The 23,971-nt window shown below is 52.3% G+C and overlaps 1 protein-coding gene across 19 annotated transcripts in view; it reads left to right on the top strand.

Annotated features, from left to right (window-relative positions):
• LOC101523895 (patr class I histocompatibility antigen, A-2 alpha chain-like) overlaps positions 1-23,971 on the top strand; it is a 426,293-nt gene that overhangs the window by 234,896 nt on the left and 167,426 nt on the right. Inside the window, exons 2-6 of one of the 19 annotated variants that reach the window (XM_058666391.1) lie at positions 446-715; positions 934-1,209; positions 1,796-2,071; positions 2,160-2,273; positions 2,663-2,727. The exons of 10 other annotated variants lie outside the window; for them this stretch is intronic. In XM_058666391.1, coding sequence (XP_058522374.1) covers positions 446-715; positions 934-1,209; positions 1,796-2,071; positions 2,160-2,273; positions 2,663-2,727 — 1,001 coding nt within the window. Of the gene's footprint in view, positions 1-445; positions 716-933; positions 1,212-1,795; positions 2,072-2,159; positions 2,288-2,662; positions 2,728-2,843; positions 2,891-3,113; positions 3,225-23,971 lie in introns of those variants that run through there. 8 more of the 19 variants (XM_058666625.1, XM_058666425.1, XM_058666619.1 and 5 more) reach the window with 8 other exon arrangements.

Here is a 23,971-nt window from a genome sequence, read left to right as displayed (position 1 = left end):
AGAAGCCTCAGTCAAACTCCCGGGTTCCTGATGTCACACACCATGGGCAGGGCAGGTAGGCGGCAAAAGTCGGGTCGAACCAATCAACGCCACCCGGATATAAAGTGGGCGTGGAGGTTCCCAGAAAAGTCTCTTTAGTTGTCCAGCATGGGGTCCACGGCGCCCCGGAGCCTCCTCCTGCTGCTCGCGCTGGGCCTGTTCCTGACCGAGACCCTGGAGCGTGAGTGCGGGTCGGGAGGGGAGCGCGCGGAGAGGACGCAGGACTCTGGGGAGCCGCCTATCCACCGCCCCGGCAGACCTCCCCACTTCTACCTATCCCCCATCGCCTCACCCAGTCCCTTCTCCACTGACCCTTTACTGTTTAGCAACACCAAGGACCCTGCCTTCCCTACTGCCCCAGCGAACTTGGACCCCAGCGTACCACTCCATCCCCTCTCTCCCCCAGGCTCCCACTCACTGATATATTTTCTCACCGGCGTGTCCCGGCCCGGCCTCGGGGAGCCCCATTTCATGGCTGTGGGCTACGTGGACGACACGCAGCTCGTGCACTTCGACAGCGACGCCGAGAACCCGCGGGCAGAACCTCGGGCGCTGTGGATGCAGCAGGTGGAGCAGGTGTACTTGCACAGGCACACACAGAGGGGTAAACAGCAGACGCAGATTAACATTGTGGACCTGAACAACCTGCGTGGCTACTACAACCAGAGCAAGGCCGGTGAGTGACACGACCCCTCCCCACGTGCGCCCAGGTCACTCCGGGTCCCCGGGACGAGGTCCCCCCACGCCTAGACTGCGCGCCCCAGGGAGACCCACAACAGGAGGAGCCCGCGGGACACGCCCGGGTTTCGGTTTCGGTTTCGACTGAAATCCCCGCGGGTGGGTGAGGGCAGGGGCGGAGCAGCGTGGCCAGGGTTGACAATGGACTGGGGACAGGTTCTCACATCCTCCAGAAGATGTATGGCTGCGAGGTCGGGGCGGACGGGCGCCTCCTCCGCGGGTACTGGCAGTGGGCCTACGATAACAAGGACTACATTGTCCTGAATGAGGACCTGCTCACCTGGACAGCGGCTGACACGGCAGCTCAGATCAGCAAGCGCAAGTGGGAGGCTGACGGTGATGCAGAGGACTTCAGGGCCTACCTGGAGGGGGAGTGCTTAGAGTTGTTAACCAGATTCCTGGAGTTGGGGAAGGAGACACTACAGCGCACAGGTGTGTGGTTCTGGTAGGGGATTCCCTCCCCCACCTCCCCTAGGGTTGGGGCTGAGGCTGTGGAGGAGGGGAGGAAAGTGAGGCCCAGGACTGTGTCCACCTCTCCTCATGGCCACAGCAGGGATGTCCTCCTGGGTTTTGGGTCCAGAGACAGAGAACCGCCCTTCCCTTAGTGCAGAAGGACCTGGGTTGTACAGGCATAAATGATTCTGACAAGAATCCTCTTGGTGCCCTGAACTCCCACAGGGTCCTCTGAGCTGTGATCCCTACCAGGCCTGTCCCCAACCTCAAGCCAGTGCACTGGGGGGATACATTCCAGGGTTTCTCAGTCTCTCTGCCTCCACTCAGAACAAAACCAAATCCCTTTCACCCCGTCAGAGACCTGGGGCCTCCCAGTCTGAACCATACCTGATTCTACATCTTTGCAGACAACAGATGATCCCATTGTCTTTATCCAGGCCAGGTCTGGGCCTGCACTGCTCCCCCATCTCTGTCCTCCTGTCCACTCTCAGGATGGACACTGAGTGCAGCTTTGGTGTCTGATGGAAAAACATGAAAGGCCTGAATTGTCCAAATCTTCCCTCAGACCCACCCACAGCACATGTGACTCACCACCCAGTCTCTGACCAGAAGGCCACCCTGAGGTGCTGGGCCCTGGGCTTCTACCCCAAGGACATCACACTCACCTGGCACCGAGATGGGGAGGACCTGACCCAGGACATGGAGCTGGTGGAGACCAGGCCTTCAGGGGATGGAACTTTCCAGAAGTGGGCAGCTGTGCTGGTGCCTTCTGGAGAGGAGCAGAAATACACATGCCACGTGGAGCATGAGGGGCTGCCTGAGACCCTCACCCTGAGATGGGGTAAGGAGGGCAAGAAGGGGTACAGCCTTCAGCAGGGGTGGATCTGAGACCTGGGGTCAGAGCCTGTCACCCTTTCTTCCCCTCTCAGAGCCTCCTCAGGCCACTGTGCCCATGTGGGGAGTCATCGCTGGCCTGGTCCTCCTGGCAGCTGTGCTCATTGGAGCTGTGGTCACTGTTGTGATGATGAAGAGGAAGCGCTCAGGTAGGTCAGGGTGAGGGCTGGGTCTGAGTCTGCTGTCCCCCAGGGAGAAGGTCTGCCACAACATTCCTGGGAAGCACCATGCACACACACCTGCACCCCCAGCTGGGCCCTGGGTGCTCACACTGGCTCTGGTGTGAAGCACAAGTGAAAGTGGAGAACACTCCACGGGGATAACTCTGCTCACAGGGACCTAAGTTCCAGCAGCCCCAGGTCAGGGGAAGGTCCCAGCTAGGACATACCTCCAGGAGAGGCACCTCCTGACCCTTTCCTGGTTCTGTAGCCATAGTTCTGGAATCTTCTCTGAGATGACCCAGTCCTCTGTACTTCCTATGAGCAGGTCCTCAGGCCCTGCCTTCTCCCTGTTTCTCACTAGATGTTTTCTCTCACAGGTGGGGAAGCAGCGAGCTACACTAGGGCTGCAGGTAAGCACTGGGGTGTGTTTGGGTGTGGGGGAGTCCCCAAGACCCTTGCCACAGTCAGATGTCCATGGAGAAGCTGCCCTGCCCACCTGTAGCTCCTCCCTCAGCCACACCTCCAGGGCTCTCACCAAGTCCTGATTGGTTCTCCCAGGTGGAGACAGTGCCCAGGGCTCTGACTGCTCTCTCACAGCTTGAAAGGTGAGACCTGAAGGGCCTGGAGCAGGAGAGGTGGTGGGTCTGATGAGGAACAAAGGGGCTGGGGGATTCCTTGCATTTGCACATTTTCATATTGTGCTGTGCCTTTCATGTCCCCATGTTCAGTGACCTGAATTTGTACCTTGCTTCTGTAGTGTGAGATCATTGTCTTATTTGGGACAGACTTTCTGAAGGCCCCATCTTGGTGCCTTCCCTTCCTGCACAGGCATCTGAGTGTGTTCCTGTGGGCACAGTGTGAGGTGGGAGCCTGGCCCTCCCAGCCCAGTGCAGGTGCCTCGGTCCCTGTCTCAAGTCAGCTGCACCTGCTACAGTTTTGTCCTCACCTGTGTAAATCTGAACAGCAATTCATTTTTTCCAATTCCAATCACAAGGGCTTGATAAGAAAATTAAAACAGAAAATTCCAAAAATTTTGCAGAGCAAATAAACTGAAGCACCAAGAACCTTCCAGAAGCCATATGGTTGCTATGTTGAGTCAGCTGCAGGTAGGACAAGAGAGGCTGTGATGCCCTGGGTGAGAACAGGGTTGTGTCCATACACTGCTCAGCCCATCAGGTTTTGTTGTGGTCACTGCAAACCCGGCTCAGTGCCTCAGGGTCCTGGTCTCTCCGGTAGGATGTGCCCATCAACACCTGCCATCACACGACTCAGCTGTGGCCAGGCTGCCCTGTCTCATGGACCCAAACAGTGGAGGCTGCATGAGGCCGGGACAGTCAAAACTCACACTTGGATCAGCCCAGGGCTCCCATCTTCCTGTGTCCATTTTGTTCCTTAGTGTTGTTGGCTGACTAATTGCACCTGCTCTTCCTGTGTGTGAGCTCTGGTGGCCTTCAGGTCTGTGTGTGCAGGAGGCAGTGTGGGAGGGAGGGAGGCAGGAGGGCAGAGGACACTTGTGAGAAAGCACAGGCCATGGGGACACCAGCAGGAGAGGACGCCGCTCTGCAGTGGCCACAGGCAACCTCTGTCTCAGGCTCCACTAATGAACCACAGGGTCTGGAAGGGGCAGGTGCAACAAGCTCATCACTCAACCCACCTTGCTGTGGGCCAGACCCAGTTCTGGGCAAGGTGGTCCAGAGTGGGTGTGAGGGCTGGGGCAGCTGGCTGTCTCACCACCGTGGTCAGTGTGCACTGCACTGAGGAGGTGACCCTGAGGAAAGTTGGGAGGACACAGTGAGTCACCAGCAAAGGTGTCTGGGCAGGTGCTGTGCTGGAAGGGGATGGCCAGTGCAAATGCCCTGGGCAGGAGCTAGGCTGCACACAGAGCAGGGAACTGTCAGGAAGGCTGGGTCGAGGCACCACTGTCCAGCAGGCCTCGCACACGCAGGAAAGCTCAGCCCTGGCTCTGAGTGAGGTGGGAGCCACGAGACAGCTCCAAGCAGAGGAAGGACGTGTGCACCTTCTCCTGTCCAGGGACCACCCTGGCTGCTGCGTCAGGACGGGGCTGAGAGGCTGGAGACAAAGCTCTAGGGGCTCTTGCCATTTCCAGGCAGGGATGCCAGTTACTATGGTGGTTTTGGGCATGTGCAGGGTGAGAGAAATGAGGTTCTGGATCCTCCTGCAGCACTTCCTGTGGACTGCATCCGGGGAAAGAGGAGGAGGCAAGGAGGACACCCCTGCAAATGGTCATTTGAGCACCCCTGGGCCCTGGGCCACACACAGTGAGTGGCCGCTCTGGCAGAGACTTGGGTGCAGGCGGCCCAGCTTGGAGTGGTTTCACTTAGGATCTTCCAGGCACAAAATGTGGGAACCAGAGGCACCCAGTTCTGAGCCACATCTCCCTCCTGACCTCTGACTGTCCTGGGGCTGCTGTGCTGCGCAGGACTCTATCAAGGTGCTGGGTGGATAAGGAATCCCAAGTCCAGGTCAGCTGTATGATATCCAGAGAGACCCCACCCTCACTGGACACCTTCCTGTTTAGCTGGGATGTCAGGGGGGAGGGGCAGTACTGCAGTCTCAGCTTGTGATGTTTCAGTTTCCAGTGTTCACATCCGGACATAGCTACAGTGAACAACAAGGCACCTGCTTCCTTAAGAGCGCCCACGATCAACCCCGCTGTAACTTACACTGGAACCTTGGACCTGTGAACTGAGAGCACTTCGAGATGGGGAAGGGGTCAGACAATTGTTTTTACTTATTCGAAAATTTTTGCATCTTTATGAAAAGGAGTGTGAAAAATGAGCTCCCCCATCCCCTGGCTCACTCCCCAAATGCCCACACAGCTGGGGACAGGACAAGCCAAAGCCTAGAGCACAGAACTTAGTCCAGGTGCATAATCTACTACCTCAAAAGGCCTGCACTGGGCAGATGCTGGGCCAGATGTGGAACCAGGACTCAGAGCACTGAGATGGGATCAGGTGTCCCAAGCTGCATTTCCACTCCTGTACAGAGTGCCCATGCCTACGTCCGTGGTTTTCCACCAAGGAGGAAATAAAGGACACAGGTGGTCAGTGATGACACAGGACACTGGAGACACAAGGTGTCCACTCAGCCAGGGGTTAGCCCAAGGAGAAGGTCTAGGAAGAGGCTCACAGCTGAACACACGGAACCTCCCTGGATCCTGCTGCCTCACATGGTGCCCCACAGATTTCACTCCTTGAAGCCCACTGTGAAATCCAGGAGTTACATATTCACCCTGCACCTGGCTTGGTGACTGAAGGCACAGGAAATACAGAGAACCTGGTTGAGGCTGCACAGCCATGAGCAGAATCCATGCCCTCGGGCCCGGCACCGTGGCCTAGCGGCTAAAGTCCTCACCTTGAACGCGCCCCGGGATCCCATACGGGCTCCGGTTCTTATCCCGGCAGCTCCACTTCCCATCCAGCTCCCTGCTTGTGGCCTGGGAAAGCAGTCGAGGACGGCCCAATGCATTGGGACCCTGCACCCGCGTGGGAGACCTGGAAGAGGTTCCAGGTTCCCAGCATCCGATCGGCACGCACCGGCCCGTTGCGGCTCACTTGGGGAGTGAATCATCGGATGGAACATCTTCCTCTCTGTCTCTCCTCCTCTCTGTATATCTGACTTTGTAATAAAATAAATAAATCTTTAAAAAAAAAAAAAAAAGAATCCATGCCCTCACTCTGAGCGGTCCCAGCTGGGAACCACAACCCTGCTGCTGGGCACAGAGGGCACAGCTCACACCCCGACCCTGGCCTTGGGCCTGCACTAGGACTGCTGTCTGTGCTGACATCCTGGGCGTCCTGCATTTAGCACCTCTGAGGTGTGATGGAAATGCTTCTGTTGGCTCCAGACGAGACAAGGTTCACTTCCTGGCTCCCTCAGAATTCCTCTCTCCAAGCAGGTCTCTAATCTCTGACACCAACTAGCAGTCCTGCCCTGAATCCTGGCAGGGACACCTGCAGTTAGTGTCCAACCCACAGGTTCCAGGACTATCCCATGATACTGCCCTCACCTCCCAGGCCAGCTCCCCTCAACTCCCACCTTGGTTACCTGCTCTTCTGACCATTGTGGCTACAATGTTGAGGTTTTGCACAGTGTTCCTCCCAGGTTGGATCATGCTCTGTAAAAACTCCCAGTCCCCAGGCAGATATTGTACTTCCTGTAACATCTACACCAAGGTCACAGAGGAGCAGCCAGATGAGCACAAGGTCTACAAGGATCCTGGTGTCAGGGCCGCTGTGTCCGTGGAGTTGGGCTGCAGCCCCTCCCAGCAGCTGACTGCATGGCCAGTCCAGGGGATCTTCCAAAACCTTCCTTACAGGTGTCCTTGGAGCTTTCCTTACAGAGTCCTTCTTGTCAGAGTTTATGTTTGTCTGTTTGGGAGATGAAGACTAACAGACCCATGAGAGGCTCCCAGGAAGAAGTGAGGACAGTTTTGTCTCCCTCATGTGCCGTTAGGATGGCCTCATCCACGGAAAACCAAAAGTAATAGGGGAAATCTGAAAGAACTTACAACACTGAACAAACAAGAGAATAAATATTTAGGACAAGAAGTAAAAGGTACAGACATTAACAGGAAAAGGTTGTTTTTATTTTAGGGCAGTAGACAAACTCAGAAAATCCCAGCTCTGATTTCCTCAGGCTTTTAGCTACAGCGAAGAGACAGGAGCCCAGAATCCTTCCTGCGGGGATCTGATAGGAGACGCTACTGCTCCCTCAGAAACTGGGGAACCTGAACTTCACATCTCTGAGACACATGACAACATGTGCTTCAGCCCCTGTGTGAATCAGGTCTTCCCATTCACAATAGCTATAACAAGTGAAATACCTTGGGGTAAATTTCTCCAAGGACGTGAAAGATCTCTACAGTGAAAGTCACACAACTTCAATGAAAGAACATGAGACACAAACAATGGGGAAAATCTTCCAAGATTCTGAATGAGAAGAATTAATATGATCAAAATGTCCACGATGCCCCCAAGCAATTCACAGGTTCAATGTGATCTCAGTAAAAATAACAAGGTCATTGTTCGCAGAGAAACAAGAACAATCCAAACTCCAGATTAGCAGGAGGAGAGAGATCAGAATCAGAGCAAACATAAATGAAAGTGAAATGAAGGAAAATGTGAAAGGTAAACAAAAATATAGGTTTTGTTTTACAAAAGTAAAATAGACAAATATTTAGCCAGACTAGCCAAAAAAAAAAAAAAAAAAAGCTTTTAAAAAAACTCAGATAAGTAGAATTAGAAATTAAAATGGAAACATTACTGGTCCAGCACATTGGCTTAACTGGCTGATCCTCAATCCCCAAGCACCTCATCCCATATGGACACTGGTTCGTGTTCCCAATATTCCACCTCCCCCCTCAGTCCCTGCTTGTGCCTGGCAGAGCTGGGGAGAATGACCCAAAAGCCTGAAAACCTGCACCTTAGTGCGAGACTAGGAGGAAGCTCTTGGTTCCTGGCTCCACATCAGCTCAGCTACGGCCAGTGCACCATTTAGTGAGTGAGCCAGATGATGGAAGATATAGATCTCTGATTCTCTTTTTTCTCTTGTACAATCTGGCTTTCTAATAAAAAATAAAATAAATAAGCCTTAACAAACAGGAAGGAGAACATGGCGCACCTAGTGGCTAAAGTCCTGACCTTGCAAACACCAGGATCCCGTGTGGACACCAGTTCATGTTCCAGCTGCACAACTTCCCATCCAGCTCCCTGCCTGTGGCCTGGTAATTCAGCAGAGAATGGCCGAAAGCACTGCGCCCCTGCACCAACATGGAGACACAGAAGAAACGTTTGGCTCCTGGCTTTGGTTCAGCTCAGTTCTAGCCATTGCTGCCACTTGAGGAGTGAACCAGCTGATGGAAGATATTTCTCTCAGTCTCTCTGTAAATCTCACTTTACAATAAAAATAAATAAATCTTTAAAAAAAAGAAAAAGGGAGATTTTACTACTAATTCTATACAAACACAAAGGGTCTACAGAAACTGCTGTAGGGGTCTCCCTTTTGGGCACTGACTCAAATTCTTCAAGTCTGACAGCTCCACTTCAACCAAGCTCCCTGCTGATGGCCTGGGGAAGCACCAGAAGATGGCTCAAGTACTTGTGTTCATTCACTCAGCACATATCTTAGGCTCCTGGCTTAGCCTGGCCCAGCCCTGGCTGTTGCAGCCATTTATGGAGTGAACCAGTGGATGGAAGATCTTTGTGTCCTGTGTCCTGCTCTCTCTACAACTCTGCCTTTCTGAAATAAAGCAAGCAAGGAAAGAAGGAAGGAAGAAAGGAGAAAAGGTAGGAAGGAAGAGAGAGAGAAAGAAGAAGATATTACCATGAAAAGAAATAAATACTAACAAATTCTATGTGTTAATCAAAAATAAAATGAGGGGCAACCTTTGGGAACCAACAGTTATGTTGACACTGTTAAAGCTGCATCCCACATTGCAGTGCTCAGCATCCAGTCCAATGTCCTGCTAATGCACACCCTGGAGGAAGCACATGGTCCTTCAAGCACTGGGCCACCCACAGGGGAGACCAAGATGGAGGGTTGGACTCAGAATTCAGTGAGGTCCAGCCCTGGCTACTGCATGTGGGGAGGGAACTAGCACATAAAGGATCTCTCTCCATTTGCCTACCTCTGTCTTTCTCTCTGGGACTTTTCAGTGATAGAAGGTTAATTCGTTTAGGATAAAAATAAAACTTGAAAATGAAGCAACTATTAATCAAGGGGGAAAAACTCTCAGAATCAGATTTTTCAGATATTTTAATCCAATAAAACTGCACAACGGAGAAATGCGTGATGAAAAGCGAGCTTCTACATTTGCTGAGAACATGGGGTTATTTACTGACCCACCTATCAACTGCAGCCTCACGCCCCCAGCTCTCAGGCAGCCACAGGGTCAGTGGTTGACGTCACAAGCACCACTTCCTTATGCCAGAGGAGACCAAGGGACTTTGCCCCCCTGGAATTATAATTGAACTGACACATGAGGGCCATGGTAAGATTCACTCAGCAAAGGCTCTTTGCTTCACTCCCTTCACTCTTGGTCAGGGCTGCACTCATCTCCATGACAATGCTGGTCACAGCATCTAAACACCTGCACTCCTCACAGATGGCTGGGACAAAGGACAACAGATGGACAAGCAGCAGACACACTGCCCAGGCTGGGAAGGAGTGAACAGACGGATAAGGCTTTGAGAGCTCCCACCTTCACTGAGGAACCTAGGAGCCCACAGGCTCCCCAGGGATTAATGAACGCTCCAAACATAGGGCCCTGGGGCTGCAACCACTGGCTGAGCTGGAGGCTCTGTCTGTTACAAGAAACTCATCGTGGTCAAGTCAGCATAATAAGGACAAGTCTGCAGACAAAGGAGAGAAAAAGATTCTCACAATGTCATCACAGCTCCTCAAAAATGGGGACATAGCAGGATGTGGGGCACAGCTAAGGAGCAACAAAGGTTGACTGGCTGATCTGAAAGCAGCAAAGGTTGTGTAAGAGATGGGAACCTGTCCCAGGAGAAGGGGTTTGGTGCAGCTGCTTAAGCTCCTGCATGTGAAGCCGACATCCCAGAGCAGAGAGCTGGTTCACATTCTGGCTGCTCTGCTTCTGATCCAGCTCCTTGCTGCAGTGCCTGGGAAAGCAGCAGAAGACGGCCCAAGTGCTTGGGCTCCTGACAGCTACCTGGGAGACCTGGCTGGAGTTCTGAGCTCCTGGATTCAATTTGGACCAGCCTCAGCTTTTATATCCATTTGGGGAGTGAAAAGTGGATGGAAGAGCGCGCGCTCTCTCTCTCTCTTCCTCTCTCTCTCGCTCACATACACACACACACAAAACCACTCCCGCACACACATCTTCCCGTCTCTATCTGACTTTCCTTGTCTCTGTCACTCTTCTCTCAAATAAATTACAATGAGAAGCAGAACTGTAGCAGAATCACATGCATCTTTCTTTTCCCTTCCTCCCGTGGCGACACCTGAGCCTGTGACTAACCAGAGTGTCTGCTCACACAGATCACCCTCACTCACTGGGAGCTCAGACAGCCTGGGGGAGTGGCTGAGTTTACACAGTCCTGACTGCACAGTCAGTGTAACCAGAGGGGAATCCTGACCCAGAAGGTGAAAGTGTGAGTGACCGAGGGCAGCACAGTGTGGGCTGCAGGCTGAGTGGGCTTCCTGCTGATGACAGACATCGGGAGCTCTTAACATGATGCGGCCCACGATGGCAGCAGATGGACACTCAGGGGCTCTCAGAAAGACACTAGTGTGAGATGGGGGAGCCAAGGTTAAGCTCAGCTCAGGTGCTGGGAGCAGTGGCCAGTGGGAAGGCAGAAACTTAGAAGACACAAAGCATACTGCTTGCCATGAGAAGCTCCATTTATTTTTTTATTATTATTGGAATGTTAGAGAAGGAAGAGGCAGTTAGAGATCTCACACCTACTGGTTCTCTCACATAACTAGGGCTGGACCAGGCTTAAGCAGGATCCACTGGCTTTCTCCTTCTCTCTGATGGCTGCAGGTCCCAGCAGCCAGACCAGCTTCTGCTGCTCTTCCAGGCACAAGGGCAGGGAGCTGACTGAGAAGTGGAGCACACAGGACTCTGTTCAACGCCCACATGGGACACTGGCATTGCTGACAGCAGCTTTCCATGTTACACCACAATGCCAGCCTCTCATAAGAAAGCTTCAAAAATAATTAACTCTTTCAATTATAGGCACTTGTAATTTTGATTGAAATGAAAGGAAAAACTCCAAGCATGCAAAGGTTTATAGCTGATGACAACTGATCACTACAGATAATAGTTGAGGGTCAATCAAACTCGGGTCTCAAAGCATCCAACATGCCTGCAGCAATGTGAGAGAGACAACAGCGCTGAGCAAAACACAACAGCACATATCAGCAGGTGCACCTTGCACGGTACCTGAACAAACTCTCCCCCACCTACTTCTTGAACTCCAGAACCCCAGATAGACCTCCAAGGGTCCCTTGTACCCCCTTGGGCACAGGCAGGCCCTGGTTCACTCCTGCTGCAGGCAGAGCTCCCAGCCCAGCTCAGGCTGCATCACAGGGAACCCTGAGCTCTCTGCCACTGCTGCCTGGCCTGGACTGGGTCTGTCCCTCAGGAGCAGCCAGGACCAGGAGGCGGCAAGGACAGAGACCCCTCCCCGTCCACACACAATGAACCAGGCGTGGCAGCTGCTGGGCTGATCCCTGCATGTCCACCTCATTCATTCCTCACTCACTCAGTCCTGCCTCCCCAGCAGGGCCCCACCCAGGAGCACTGACCCTGCTCTTCAGCACCAGGATCCCAGGCCCCTGACACCACAGCTCACCCTAGTTCTATACCCCACAGGGCCCCTCTCAGGGCAGGCAACCCTGCCACACCAGAACCTCCTGCAGCAAGACCAGCCCCTCCTGTGGCAGGACCCTGTGGTCCCTGTCCCTGTACAGACTCCCTCCCCTGGTCACCATGGCAGCAGAGCCCTGCCTCTGCCCCACCCTCACACCTGCTCCTCCAGACTCAACAGTGAGATACCTGTCACCGTGTACATTTCCCCACCATACACACAATACACACATTTCATGGATAACTCACAGGGTATAGTTGCACTCACTCATGAATGTCAATTCCTTAATCCACACTGATACATGGAGAAATGCAATTCCTTCCATTTTGTTGCTTTGATTTCTTTATTTTGTCTTTATATGGAATCTTAACCCACTGCATCACAAGCCTGGCATGACTTTATTTTTTTTCTTCTTAAGATTATTTATAAACATTTATATTTTTTAAAGATGTATTTATTTTTTACTACAAAGTTTGATATACAGAGAGGAGGAGAGACAGAGAGAGGGGAAGATCTTCTCTCTGATGATTCACTCCCCAAGTGACCACACGGCCAGTGCTGCACCGATCCAAAGCCAGGAGCCAGGAACTTCCTTCCGGGTATCCCACGTGGGTGCAGGGTCCCAAGGCTTAGAGCTGTTCTCTACTGCTTTCCCAGGCCACAAGCAGCGAACTGGATGGAAAGTGGAGCTGCCGGGATTAGAACCGGCGCCCATATGGGATCCCGGGGCATTCAAAGCAAGGACTTTTGCCACTAGCCCACAATGCCGGGCCCTATTTTATTTTTAAGAAGTAAATTCGCAACCAGAAAATGACAGATGGAGAAATTCTTCAATTCAGTGTTTACTCACCAAGGGCCACAATGAACAGAGCTGAGCCAACCTGAAACCAGGAGCCAGGAATTTCTTCACAGTCTCCAATGTGGGTGCAGGGCTGAAGGTTTGGGCCATCCTCTGTTGCTTCCCCAGACCATAGCAGGGATCTGGTTGGAAATGGAGTAGAAGGAATAAAAATCAGTGTCTATACGGGATCCTGGAAACAGCTTTACCCAAAGTGCCACAACACCTTCCCCATTTTTTTTGCCAATAAGGAAATTAAGAAATTGAAGTGTTCAGGATGTTGGTGAGACTTCAGCATGGGGGAACTCAGATCCCTCTGTGCAGATGGTAGGCTTCCTCAAGTGGAACCAAGAGACACAGGAATAGACACCATGGCCAGCCAGCTTGGAAATCACTTGGCATGGTCTGATGGCGCCACCTGCTGGTCATCTGCAACAGACAGGTTCACAGACTGCAGTGGAAAGAACAAAGGTTCCAGGGAGCTTTTTTTTTTTTTTTTTTTTTTTTTTTTGTATTTCCAGTAATAGTTTATTGATTTCCAAATGCACAGGGGTGCCAAGTCCAAACATTCTGGGATAGCAGTAAATCTCTTCTTACAAAATAATTTACAGTATGAAAATGATATACTGAAACATTAACTCAACATGTAATTCCCTTGAAAGATTGAGTGTTCCCTTGTTTAATATAAATGGTGGAAGGGGAAGATGACTAAGGAGGGAATGTGACTGTGCACAGAAAACAGGCAGCGGACGATGGATTTGTTGGTTCTCCCGACTCATGCACTGCAGCCTGTCACTGCAGAACGACCGGTCAGCTTCAACTCATCGCATATGGATCTGCTGTGCTGTGCCTTCAAGAGTGCAATGCATTTGGAGCTCCCAGCCCAGCCCGTTCCCAGAGCCATGACAGAGAACCTGCTACTGGGGCCCTGGTAGGTGAGACACTATCATTTGGAAGCACACGAGAAATACCAGGGCCAAGGTCAGAACAGGAAAATGAAAATACACCGAGACATTTAAGAATACAGTGGAAAAGAAAAAATAAAATAAAACCACAGAGCCCAGGCTGGACTGAGCAATCTCCAGGGAGCTTTTTATCTCCTCAGGACCTCCCCCTCTCTTAATATCTCTAAACTCAAATACAGCCCTTGCGGGGAGGATGCTGATGTCCCATGAGCTCTAGTTTCACCCCCTTTATCAACCCTAGCTCCTCCACCACACCTCAATCCACATGAAACCCTGCCATTTTGTCACCACAGAGCAAGGGAGCAGAGGGCCTCAGGGTGGAGGACCAGATCCAAGAGCAGCCCCCACATGTCCACAGGGATCAGCCCTGTCCTCTAGGCCCACACAGAGTCACACTCGCTCCTTCTGCTGGGACCCCACTTGCCCCCACAGGCCATGTCTATCCTGCTGCCCAGCTCCGCACTGCGCTCAGCCTCCTCTCCCTACCAAGGCCTGAGAAAGCCCCTCCCACCTGAACAGCACACCAGGAGGCCAGGAGCACAGCAGGCCCAGAGCAGCAACCCTGGACAGCCTGAGCTGGCCCTGCCCTGCTTGGAAAGCCCCAAACCAAGGAGGTCCCAGGCCTTGCCCTGCCCAGCTCCCAGGCTGAACTGTATCCTCCTGCCCCTGCAGACAGCTGCTCCCACAGGATGCCACGAGCTAAAACTCCATGTCTACCCGGCCCCATCCTAGCACAGACACAGCCAGGCCACAGTCCTCACTGCATCCTCTTCTAAGTGGCAACTCAGGGTTCTGAGACCCTGGCCCAGAGCATGCCTGCCTCTGCCTGCCCTCCATGCCCTCAGCTGGTCTCTGCCATGGCCACCCTCACCACAGGCAACCACCTGGACAGGAATCTCCATGTTGAGTTCCTGATCCATTTGTTTCCTCCCAGCCCTGGGGAGGGAGCACACCCTAGGGGCCTGTCCCCTGAGAGGGGGACTTAAAAAGGCCACCAGCACTAGAGCAGGAATCCTGAGCAATTCTTATTTTTTTTTTTGAAAGTGGGTAATACCATTGTTTCCACACCAATATCATTTTTCCCTGTATCTGGGGTTAAGGGAGTAACAAAAGGGAAAAGCCCCACCCAACCTCCCACCCATCCCAGATCCCCAATGAGTGGCGCACTCTGAGGGTCCTGCTCATACAGTTTTGATAGTTCATCAGTTCTGGATTGCTGCCAATCTCTCAGTTCCAATCGCAATGAACCCTATTCAGAATCCACTGGCTGACAGTCTCTTCATGGTTGGGGTTCTAAGATCAGCAGTTCAGTTGAAGGGATCTTCGAAGAAACTTCATCTGAGATGATCCCAGGCCTGATTCTTGCGCCAGTTTGCTAGTACAGAGTCCGACACCATCCGTCACACCAATCAGCTTATGCACATGCTGGTCGTTGAGATTGCTGGGTTCATTCTGTTTCCAGCCCTGTCTTCCTCGTGAAACAACAGATGTTGTAGTCCAGTTCAATCCTGCCCACTTCATACTCGGTCCTCACGCAAACCAGTTGGAGCTGCAGCCTAGTTGGGGCGACTCCCCATAACCCCCACCAGCTCTGCCCCCTACCCTGGTTCCCATGCTTGCCAGTACACACCGCAGGCTTGTCCAGTCTGTCCGACATCCTGTTTAGCTCTCGCACGTGTCGATGGGCATTGAAGCCCAGCTCAACCCAACCAACCTACTATCCAGCCCACACACCTACTGGCAGGTGCCCTTCTGTACAGCCACCCCTGCCCCTGTCCTGGTGTTCGTGCTGTCCAATGAGGGTGGTAGCCCCGAGGGAGGTGCCCACTATTTCCCTTCTAGGCCACACTCACTCCCAGATTATGCACTCTCTAGGTAGTTCTGGCATTTGACTTGACAGAATTAGCTCCAAATGCCAGCCTCTGCCAGCTAGTACTGCGGCTAGCCCAACCAACCCTCACCCACTCTAGTTTTTGCTTACACCAGTCGAAACAGTCAGCCCACCGTGGCCCTTCCCTTATCTAGCCCACATGAGGCCCACAGGTGTTACAGCCCTGCCTATTCTGATCTGCCCCTATCCCGACTCACGTTTTCCAATGGAAGTAGTTGTCCAGCAGGGGAGCCCACATTCCCCTGTCAGCTTTGCCTCCTCCCCAATTATCACATGTGCTGTTTGGGCGCTGCAGTCACATCTGGTACGGCTCATCTCACCTTGGCATTCCTTATTGTGTACTAGTATGTGTCGCAACCGAACCTGGCTCGACCCACACTCTGTTCTGGCGCTCGGACTCACCAGCGGGTGATGTGAACAGGTTCAGCCTGGTCTGCCCCCAATCCATGCCATGTGTATACCAGTGGGATAATTTACCCCCATACAGCTTACACATGGTTCAGTAAGAGCTGAGACCTAGCCTAGTCTGTCACACATCTCCCCTGGCCCTGCAGAGCACCAGATGGTGTTGGAGTCTGGCCCGGCTTGGTGCTTCCATTCCCAGTCCACACTTGTGCCAAGTGGGATTACACTCGTATCCTGATCGGAACGCAGCCCCATTTACAGCCCATGAGCTTATTGATGGGAAACTCAACCCAGCTAGAGTATTACCTTAGCTGCCCAACCGGGCCTATTCCCAGCCTTAGATCTTGTGAAGGCCAGTGGTTGCTCTGATTCAACTTGGTAGAGCCCCTCTCTTGTCCTGACACCTTAGATGCTGTGGCTTAGCATCCCTGTCTTACGCAGATCAGTAGGTGCAAGGACCTACTTGGCATGACCTGTGCTCCAACCTAATTTCTGTTATTTCTTGTGAGTTAAGGTTTGTTCAGCCCTGCCCGTTCTGTCCCCTTCCAGTGGCAGCCCGGCCCACCCCACATCCTGTTAAAGGATGCACTTTCAGGTGCTGCTGCCTTGACCTGCCCTGACTGTTTTGGGTTCCTGCACCCATGTGTGATGGCAGGTGGCATGGTCACATCTAGCTTAGTCCATCCCAACGCCAGCTTGCGAACTAACCAGGGGAACTTGTATTTCCACAGGGTTGGGCCTACACAACCCCACGGAGGCTACCCCCAGACCAAGTTCTCTCGCATGCTGGATAGAGTCTTGACCCTGCCAATTGTGACCACTCCACCACTCCATCAAACAGTTGGGTAATGGTACCCATCACTGCCAAAGAGGCCCCTATCCATAGCATTGGTGTGGGCTGGTGTGTGACGATCAGTGATGCTCTATGCTAACAGCCCATCTCTGGATTCCTAATTGGGCTGGTGTATCTGACCAATCGTAATTGTCTCCTGGGTACTTCCCTCCAAACCAGCAGGTCTAGTCCCCATGCATGCCTAAAACTTCCATGACCCTGTCTCTGGGAATCACCCAAGATTCACTACTCACTTACACTAAAATTGGACTTAGTCATGGGTGTCCCCAGGCAGCAAACATATCTTTAAAAACCCCGAAGTTTGCCGCCGGGCGGCCAGCAGGCAAAGCCTGGCACCACTTACACTGGCCGTCCTGGGGGAGGCTGAGGACTCGTTCACTGCCTTCCAGCAGTGTCTTTGGCGTGAGCCCCCAGCATTGGGTCCGACCCGGCAGGGGCACCCCCCACAGCCGCCACACTGTGAGGAGCGGCAATTGCCCCCAAACCCAAGGCCCGAACCCCTCCCAAACTCACCCAGCCGCAAGAAATTAGCAGCTGGGCAGAGCTAGGATTTTTTTTTTTTTTTTTTTAGATTTATTCATTTTTTATTACAGCCAGATATACACAGAGGAGGAGAGGCAGAGAGGAAGATCTTCCGTCCGATGATTCACTTCCCAAGTGAGCCGCAACGGGCCGATGCGCGCTGATCCAAAGCCGGGAACCTGGAACCTCTTCTGGGTCTCCCACGCGGGTGCAGGGTCCCAATGCATTGGGCCATCCTCGACTGCTTTCCCAGGCCACAAGCAGGGAGCTGGATGGGAAGTGGAGCTGCCGGGATTAGAACCGGTGCCCATATGAAATCCCAGGGCTTTCAAGGCGAGGACTGTAGCCACTAGGCCACGCCGCTGGGCCCGGAGCTAGGAATTAACCCAGTTCCCAAGTTCCCTCATGGCGGACTTACCCTGAGGAAAGAGTTCTCTTGGGGCCTGGAGGAGGCTGAGGACTCGTTCACTGCCTTCCAGCAGTGTCTTTGGCGTGAGACCCCAGCATTGGGTCCGACCCGGCAGGGGCACCCCCCACAGCTGCCACACTGTGAAGAGCGGCACTTGCCCCCAAACCCAAGGCCCGAACCATCCTGAGCAATTCTTCCCACGCTGCACACTGCCACAGGGGACCAGAAGGGACACGTCCTCCATGGGAGAGGCCATTGGAGAGGACATACCTGTCCTACCCTCCCATGTGTATCACCGGGACATGGTCTTCTGGCTGTGACACAGGGATCGTGCCCTCTATGTTGCCCAGGCCACAGGGGCTGCCTGACCATGAAGCTGGGTCATAAAAGAGAGGCAGGTCATGCTGGAGGAAGGGCCCCACACAGAGCTCCAGCCCCATGGTCCTGACCTGCACCCAGGATGTGTCCCAGGCTGGGTCTGCACTGGCACACACACCCCAGGAACTCCCTGTCCCTCTCCCTCAGGCAGCTTCCTATGGAGGCAATCACAAGGATTGTCCCTGATGCCAACCCTGACCACCTAGAGGTCAGGAACAGGCTCAGCCAGGTCCAGGATGGTGGGAGGACAGACAGGTGGCCTGACACACAGGATGGGGTAAGGCATGGCCACAAAGATGCTGCTGTCACCCCTCTCCCTCAGCTGAATCCACAGGAGCCCTGGTACCACCCTCACTTTGCCTGCACTGAGCCTGTGAGAAGAGACAGGCTCCTGTTCCCTTAACAGAGACTCCAACTTTCATCTCCCAGTCCCACGTGGGATCCTCTTCCCTGTGCAAGAGAAAATGCTAGGGGACCCACCTGCCAATCAGTCCCTCCCCACCTCCCCATCTCCCCGCCTACTCACTGTCCAATCCCACAGAGCACCCCTTGGGCCGCCAGAGGTGACTTCCTGTGGCAAATGACCAGGGAAATGGCGGCCACCAGAACAGGAGCAGCATGGGACCCAGGCAGCCAGGCACTCAGTGTGGGAAAACAAAGCCTCCCTGTGCACATGGCACCTGCCCAGGCTCACCCCGTCCAGAGCTGTCCTAAGGCTCCACAGCACATGGCACATAGGGTGAGCACCAGCTGCCTGCCACAGCATCCCCTGAGCAGCTGTACATCTGCTCCCTGGCAGGAGATCCCTGGTGGAAGCCCGTGCTTGGAAATCCCTCTCCCATCGAGCAGGGCATTCCAGGCCAGCGGAGACAGGACCAGAGTTGGGGGCGTCCAGGGCAATGTTCCCAGATAGCAATCACTGGCCCAGCACATCAGGTCAAGTTCTTGGCTGGTGCTGCTCTCAAGGCCAGGGTGATGTAGGACACACCCCTGTGCTCCTGGGAAGCAGGACTGGGTGTCACAGCGCTCTTCCCACCTCCCCGGGAAATCAAGACTCTGGTCAACTGCTTACAGAGGCTCAGACCCAAGTCATGACCTTGGGCAGCTGAGTCCCTGAGCACAATGCGCCAGCAAGACAGTCACATTAGCACTCATGAGACCAGCACAGTCCGGGCTTCAGGACCTAGCAGGGGCGTTCACAGGCAGCCATGCTGGTATCTGAACACACTAGGAAGAACAGGCATCTTCCAGCCCAGTGCAAATACCAGTTGATAATTTAACATTAGATAAAAGTAGCAAATAGTCACTAATACAAAAGCAGCCTGCACTCCTGGCCACAGGGACCTTCTTGCTGGGGTCCGTGTGATGGATGTAGAAAAACAGGAAGGTGTGAGAAACATTGCTTCCATTGCAGGCAAGGCCGCGAAGGAACTCCCCGCCGAGCAGGGCTCCGGTGGGACGTTGTTTTGATCACCTGAATGCAGCCCGCTTTCCATTGCCGGACACCAGACTTCCCCACTGAGTTTTCAGTAATCTGCCTAGGCATTGTCTGCCCCTGCGGAGTTAACAGTTGATGTATGGTATCTGTGCGAGCTTGGAAGTTAATGTTACTGATATTCGCTTCTAGCATAAAGGTTTTTACCTACTACTGCTACGGCTGCCACCATTGCTATGTTAATCAAAGGTGTCCCGTCCCCAGGTGGCGGGGACTTGTTTACAGCCTTTCCTCTCCCAATGACGATATGTTAAGGGTGCTAACTTCCCAGGTATAGGGGAAACCCATTCTTTCTTTCTCTCTCTCTTTGATCTTTTGGGTCCTGCCTCCGGACACATTCCTCCCTTAGCTGATTCAAGAGGTATGTGTTACTGGTTGAGCTTTCCTTAGGTGAGACAAACGGCAGAATTATCTTTAGCAACACCCATTTGATCATGACGTAAAAAGTCTGAGCCAGAGTTTGACTGACTGTATAAATAAAGTGGATGGCTTTATTGCCGTGTCCACTATCATCATGGAATCCTAGTGGTCCGTCTCTTTCTTTCTGCGCCTCATCCACGCACCATTCCCAAGTTCCGAAACCCAGTCTGGAGCTGGACTCCAGCACCTTCTCCCCTTGGACACAGCTCCCTGACCTGCCACACTCTCTCCTCTAGCTTCTCTCCTCTCTGTGCCCTCAGCACTGCAGGATAACTCCTGGAAAAGTACGGATTCTCCTTCCTCCTGGACAGGGTGAGTCTGTCCTCTTTCCCTGACCTGTTCGAAACATCTGCCTGGGGACATGTCTTCATGAATTAAAAGGGCCTGTGCAGAACACCTTGGGATTTCTCCAGAACAGAAGCTTCAGGCTAGGAGCTGACCTGGCCACTCCCAAACCTGTGGTTGACCAATAAGTGTTGCAGGAAGCAGCACTTGCCTCTGCTGCTCACTCCCAGGCAGAACATCAAGGACCCAGCAGCCTCCTGCAGGAGACTAACACTGGCTGCTGCTTTCTGCTGCTGCTTACTTGATTTTCTATTTGTTCAAAGGAGCCACATCCTTGTGAAATACATTTTGTACAAAGCCACACCCACAGCAGGGAAGGACACTGTCATCAGTGAGCAGCGCTGGGAGAACCAGACCCCCCAGTGGACACGGAGTGTGGAGCTGCCGCCGCTCCTGAGCACCTCCATGTGGACTGAAGACAGCAGTGTCACACCTGCAGCTGGAACCTGGCAGAAGGACGTGAAGAGGAACACAGTCTGGCAGGGACTGGGGCAGAGACTCCTCCCATAGGACCCCAAACCCAGAGGCGATGGTGGAAATAGACCCAGGGGCTACATCCATGTGAGCAGCTCCTACAGCAGAGGAAACAGACCAGAGAGCCAAGGGATGGCCTCCCCTCCGGGAAAGTGTCTGCACATCCCACATCAGGCCAGAGGCTCATGGCCAAACATCCACAGGACTCAGCAACCAGAACTTCACTTAAATAAGCACATCAACGTAAAGAAGGGGAGTATCACCAGTGTGAACATGGTGCTGGCAGGCTACGTGGTTTTCAGCCACTGCCTTTCATACAAGGAACTCCAACATGAATGGCAGCACAAGTACCACTGGAGAGGCCAATGCGGAGGGTGCGCCCTGTGTTCCTGACTTGAGCTTTACAGGCTCATCTCCCTCTGTGAGGAACTCCATCGTCACTGAATCCTTTCATACTGTAACAGATCTAACACTCAATAAAAGATGATGGGAGAAAAATTACAGCATGGAACTTGTTATAATCATGCTGCTTTGGCTCCACAGACCACCACTTTTAGAAACAAGGATGTCAGAACTAATTCGATGCCGTTGCTGTGTGGAAAGAAGCAACAGTTCCCCAGGTTAAAAAAAAAAAAATCAGGTCTCAGAGGTGTCCAGTGACAGATCCAGGATACAAATTATAAGACTTAGTTCTAATATTCAAATGACAAAATAACCTACCAATCTCAGAGAGGGGAGAACAGCAGTAATCTATCGACTCATGCAGTTTGATGGATGGTTATAAAAAGATGAGAGATAAGGACCAATGTTGTGCAGTGGGTAAAGCCTCTGCCTGTGATGCTGGTATCCTGTCCAGGTGCTGCTGTGTGTCCCGGATCATCTGCTTCTGATCCACCTCCCTGTTAATGCTCCTAGAAAGGCAGAGGAAGATGACCCAGGTGCTTGGATCATTTGCTATGGGAGACCCAAAGAAGCTACTGACTCCTAGCAGACCCGCCCTGCTCCTGCCATGCAGCTCTTTGGGAAGTGAGCAAAAGATGAAACAATGTGTCTTTCTTCCCCTCCTCTCCTCTCTTCCTCTTCTCTCTCTCTCTCTCTCTGTAACTCTTTCGAACAAAGAAGTCTTAGTCAAAATGAATAATATCATTTGCAACATAATGGATAGAACTGAAAGACATTTATGCTAAATGAAGTCAGACGTGGAACACAGATGTCTTGTTCTCCTTTTTATGTGGACGCTAAACAAGCAAACAGGAGCTAGCACTGTGGAGTAGCAGGCTGAGCTCCCAGTACTCATCTCACATGGACACCATTTCGAGTCCCGGCTGCTCCATTTTCCATCCAGCTTCCTGCTGTGTCATGGAAAGTAATGGAAGATGCCCAAGTGCTTGGATCCCTGTCACCCACGGGGGAGAGCTGGATGAAGGCTCAGGCTCCTGACTCTGGCCTGGTCAGTGTCAGCCTGTGCAGCTCTCACTCTCCCTGTGTAACTCTGCCTTTCCAATACAGAAATAAATCTACAAAAAAGAAAAAGAAAATAATGTAATGAAAAAGACATGGAAATCATAATTGACCATATTGATCAGTACACACTCCACACATGCATTAAAATGCTACAGAGTGCAGAAACACATAAAGTAATTATGTGTGTGTGTAGATCAGAATACTTGGGTCTTCAAGTACAAATTCTGAGCGTGAGGCTGGCCTAGCATGGATTCTGGTTCAGGACGTTTCTCTCTCTCTCTCTCTCTTTCTCTCTAGATAGATAGATAGATACATAAATAGATAATCCCCCTTTCTCTCTCACTCCTGCATCAGATCTAGAAAAGAATTCTGCCTTGGCACGCAGCTAAATAGTCTCCCCAAGAAGCTGCTCAATCCATCTGGACAATGAGCAGCTGGACTATGTGCTTGGCATCTGTTTGCAAGGGAAGAATCTTGATTGAATTTGAACTGTAATGCTGCAACGGGGGGGGGGGTCCACCGTGGGGGAGGGGCATGGGGAGGGGTGGGGGGAATCCCAGAGCCTATGAAACTGTCACATAGTGCAAAATAACTAATTTTTTAAAATGTAAAAAAAAAAAAGAAGAAGAAGAAGAATTAATGGCACAAAGAAAAAAAAAAAAAAAAAAGGACTCGAGGCCTCTTCCACCCAACAGCCACCAGAGGGCGCCACAGGACAGCCCTGCCTGCCCCGCCCAGCCTCAGATGGGGCAGCCCAGGCTCTCAGCTCCTCTGCTCCCTGGGACAGTCTGAGCAGAAGCCTCAGTCAACCTCCCTGCTTCCTGATGCCAGAGACCAGGGCCTGGCAGGCAGGGGGCAGAAGTGTGATCCGCTCCCTTTGGAATATCTCCATCTCACCTCAGAGCCCTATTTGCCTCCTGGCTGCTCCACTTGGGGCCCAGCTTCCTGCTGGTGCCTCCTGGGAAGAGGCAGAGAAGGGCTTGGAGGCTTGGACCCCTGCACCCCAGCATTGAGGCCTGGGCTGTGTCCTGGGCACCTGACTCCTGCCTGGCCCAGCTCCAGCTGCTGTGGCATCTGGGAGAGGAACAGCAGAAGCTGTATCAAGTAGATGAAAATAAACACATGAACAGTTCTATGTAAAATAGTGGAAGACAATAAACATTTGTTTTTTTCTTGCTTCCAGATGCTAAATTCTGGAAACTTTCCTATGTGCCATACTGAATAAAACAGCTTCCAGACAGCATGAATTATTGCAATTTAGTGACTCTAACAGAAAGATGATTAACATGTCCTTTGGCTTCAAGATACAAGAATGGCCATGCTTCATCAGGGTACATTTCATCACTGTTCTACACTTGACTTTAGCCAGAGGGCAAAAAAGCAGTCATTACTGTTTAAAAGAATCTATCTGACCTTCCATTCTCAGCCTGAATTCACTTGAATGTCAAAGGAAGGGAAAGCCAGGCACCTGATCCTATAGTGGCCTGGGCAGTTGCACACGGCCCTGTATTCAATCGACTGCTAATGTAGATGCCACTGGAAAGGGATTTTAAAAATGAAATGAAGGTCTCCATCAGCTGGCCCTGAGACAAATGTTTTTCTGTGTTGGACTTTAATATTTGGGGAGCCGTTCAAAGGACCGGGTTCTCCCTGTGTGCAGATTCACATGTTTGTCCCTCTCTCAGTAAGGGCCATTCTGACAGGGCCAGGGGACATCTCCTTGGGGGTTTTGGTTTGCATCTCCCTGACAGCTGGTGCTGCTGAACATTTTCCATACATTGTTCATTTACAGTTCTTGTCAGGCCTGACTATTAGATCTTTTCCTCATATCTTACATTGATTGGTTGGTATGGTTTTGTTTGGTTGGG

Source organism: Ochotona princeps, chromosome 1 (genome assembly GCF_030435755.1).
Source record: "Ochotona princeps isolate mOchPri1 chromosome 1, mOchPri1.hap1, whole genome shotgun sequence".
NCBI lineage: Eukaryota > Metazoa > Chordata > Mammalia > Lagomorpha > Ochotonidae > Ochotona > Ochotona princeps.
This window is presented reverse-complemented; position numbering and strand designations above follow the sequence as displayed.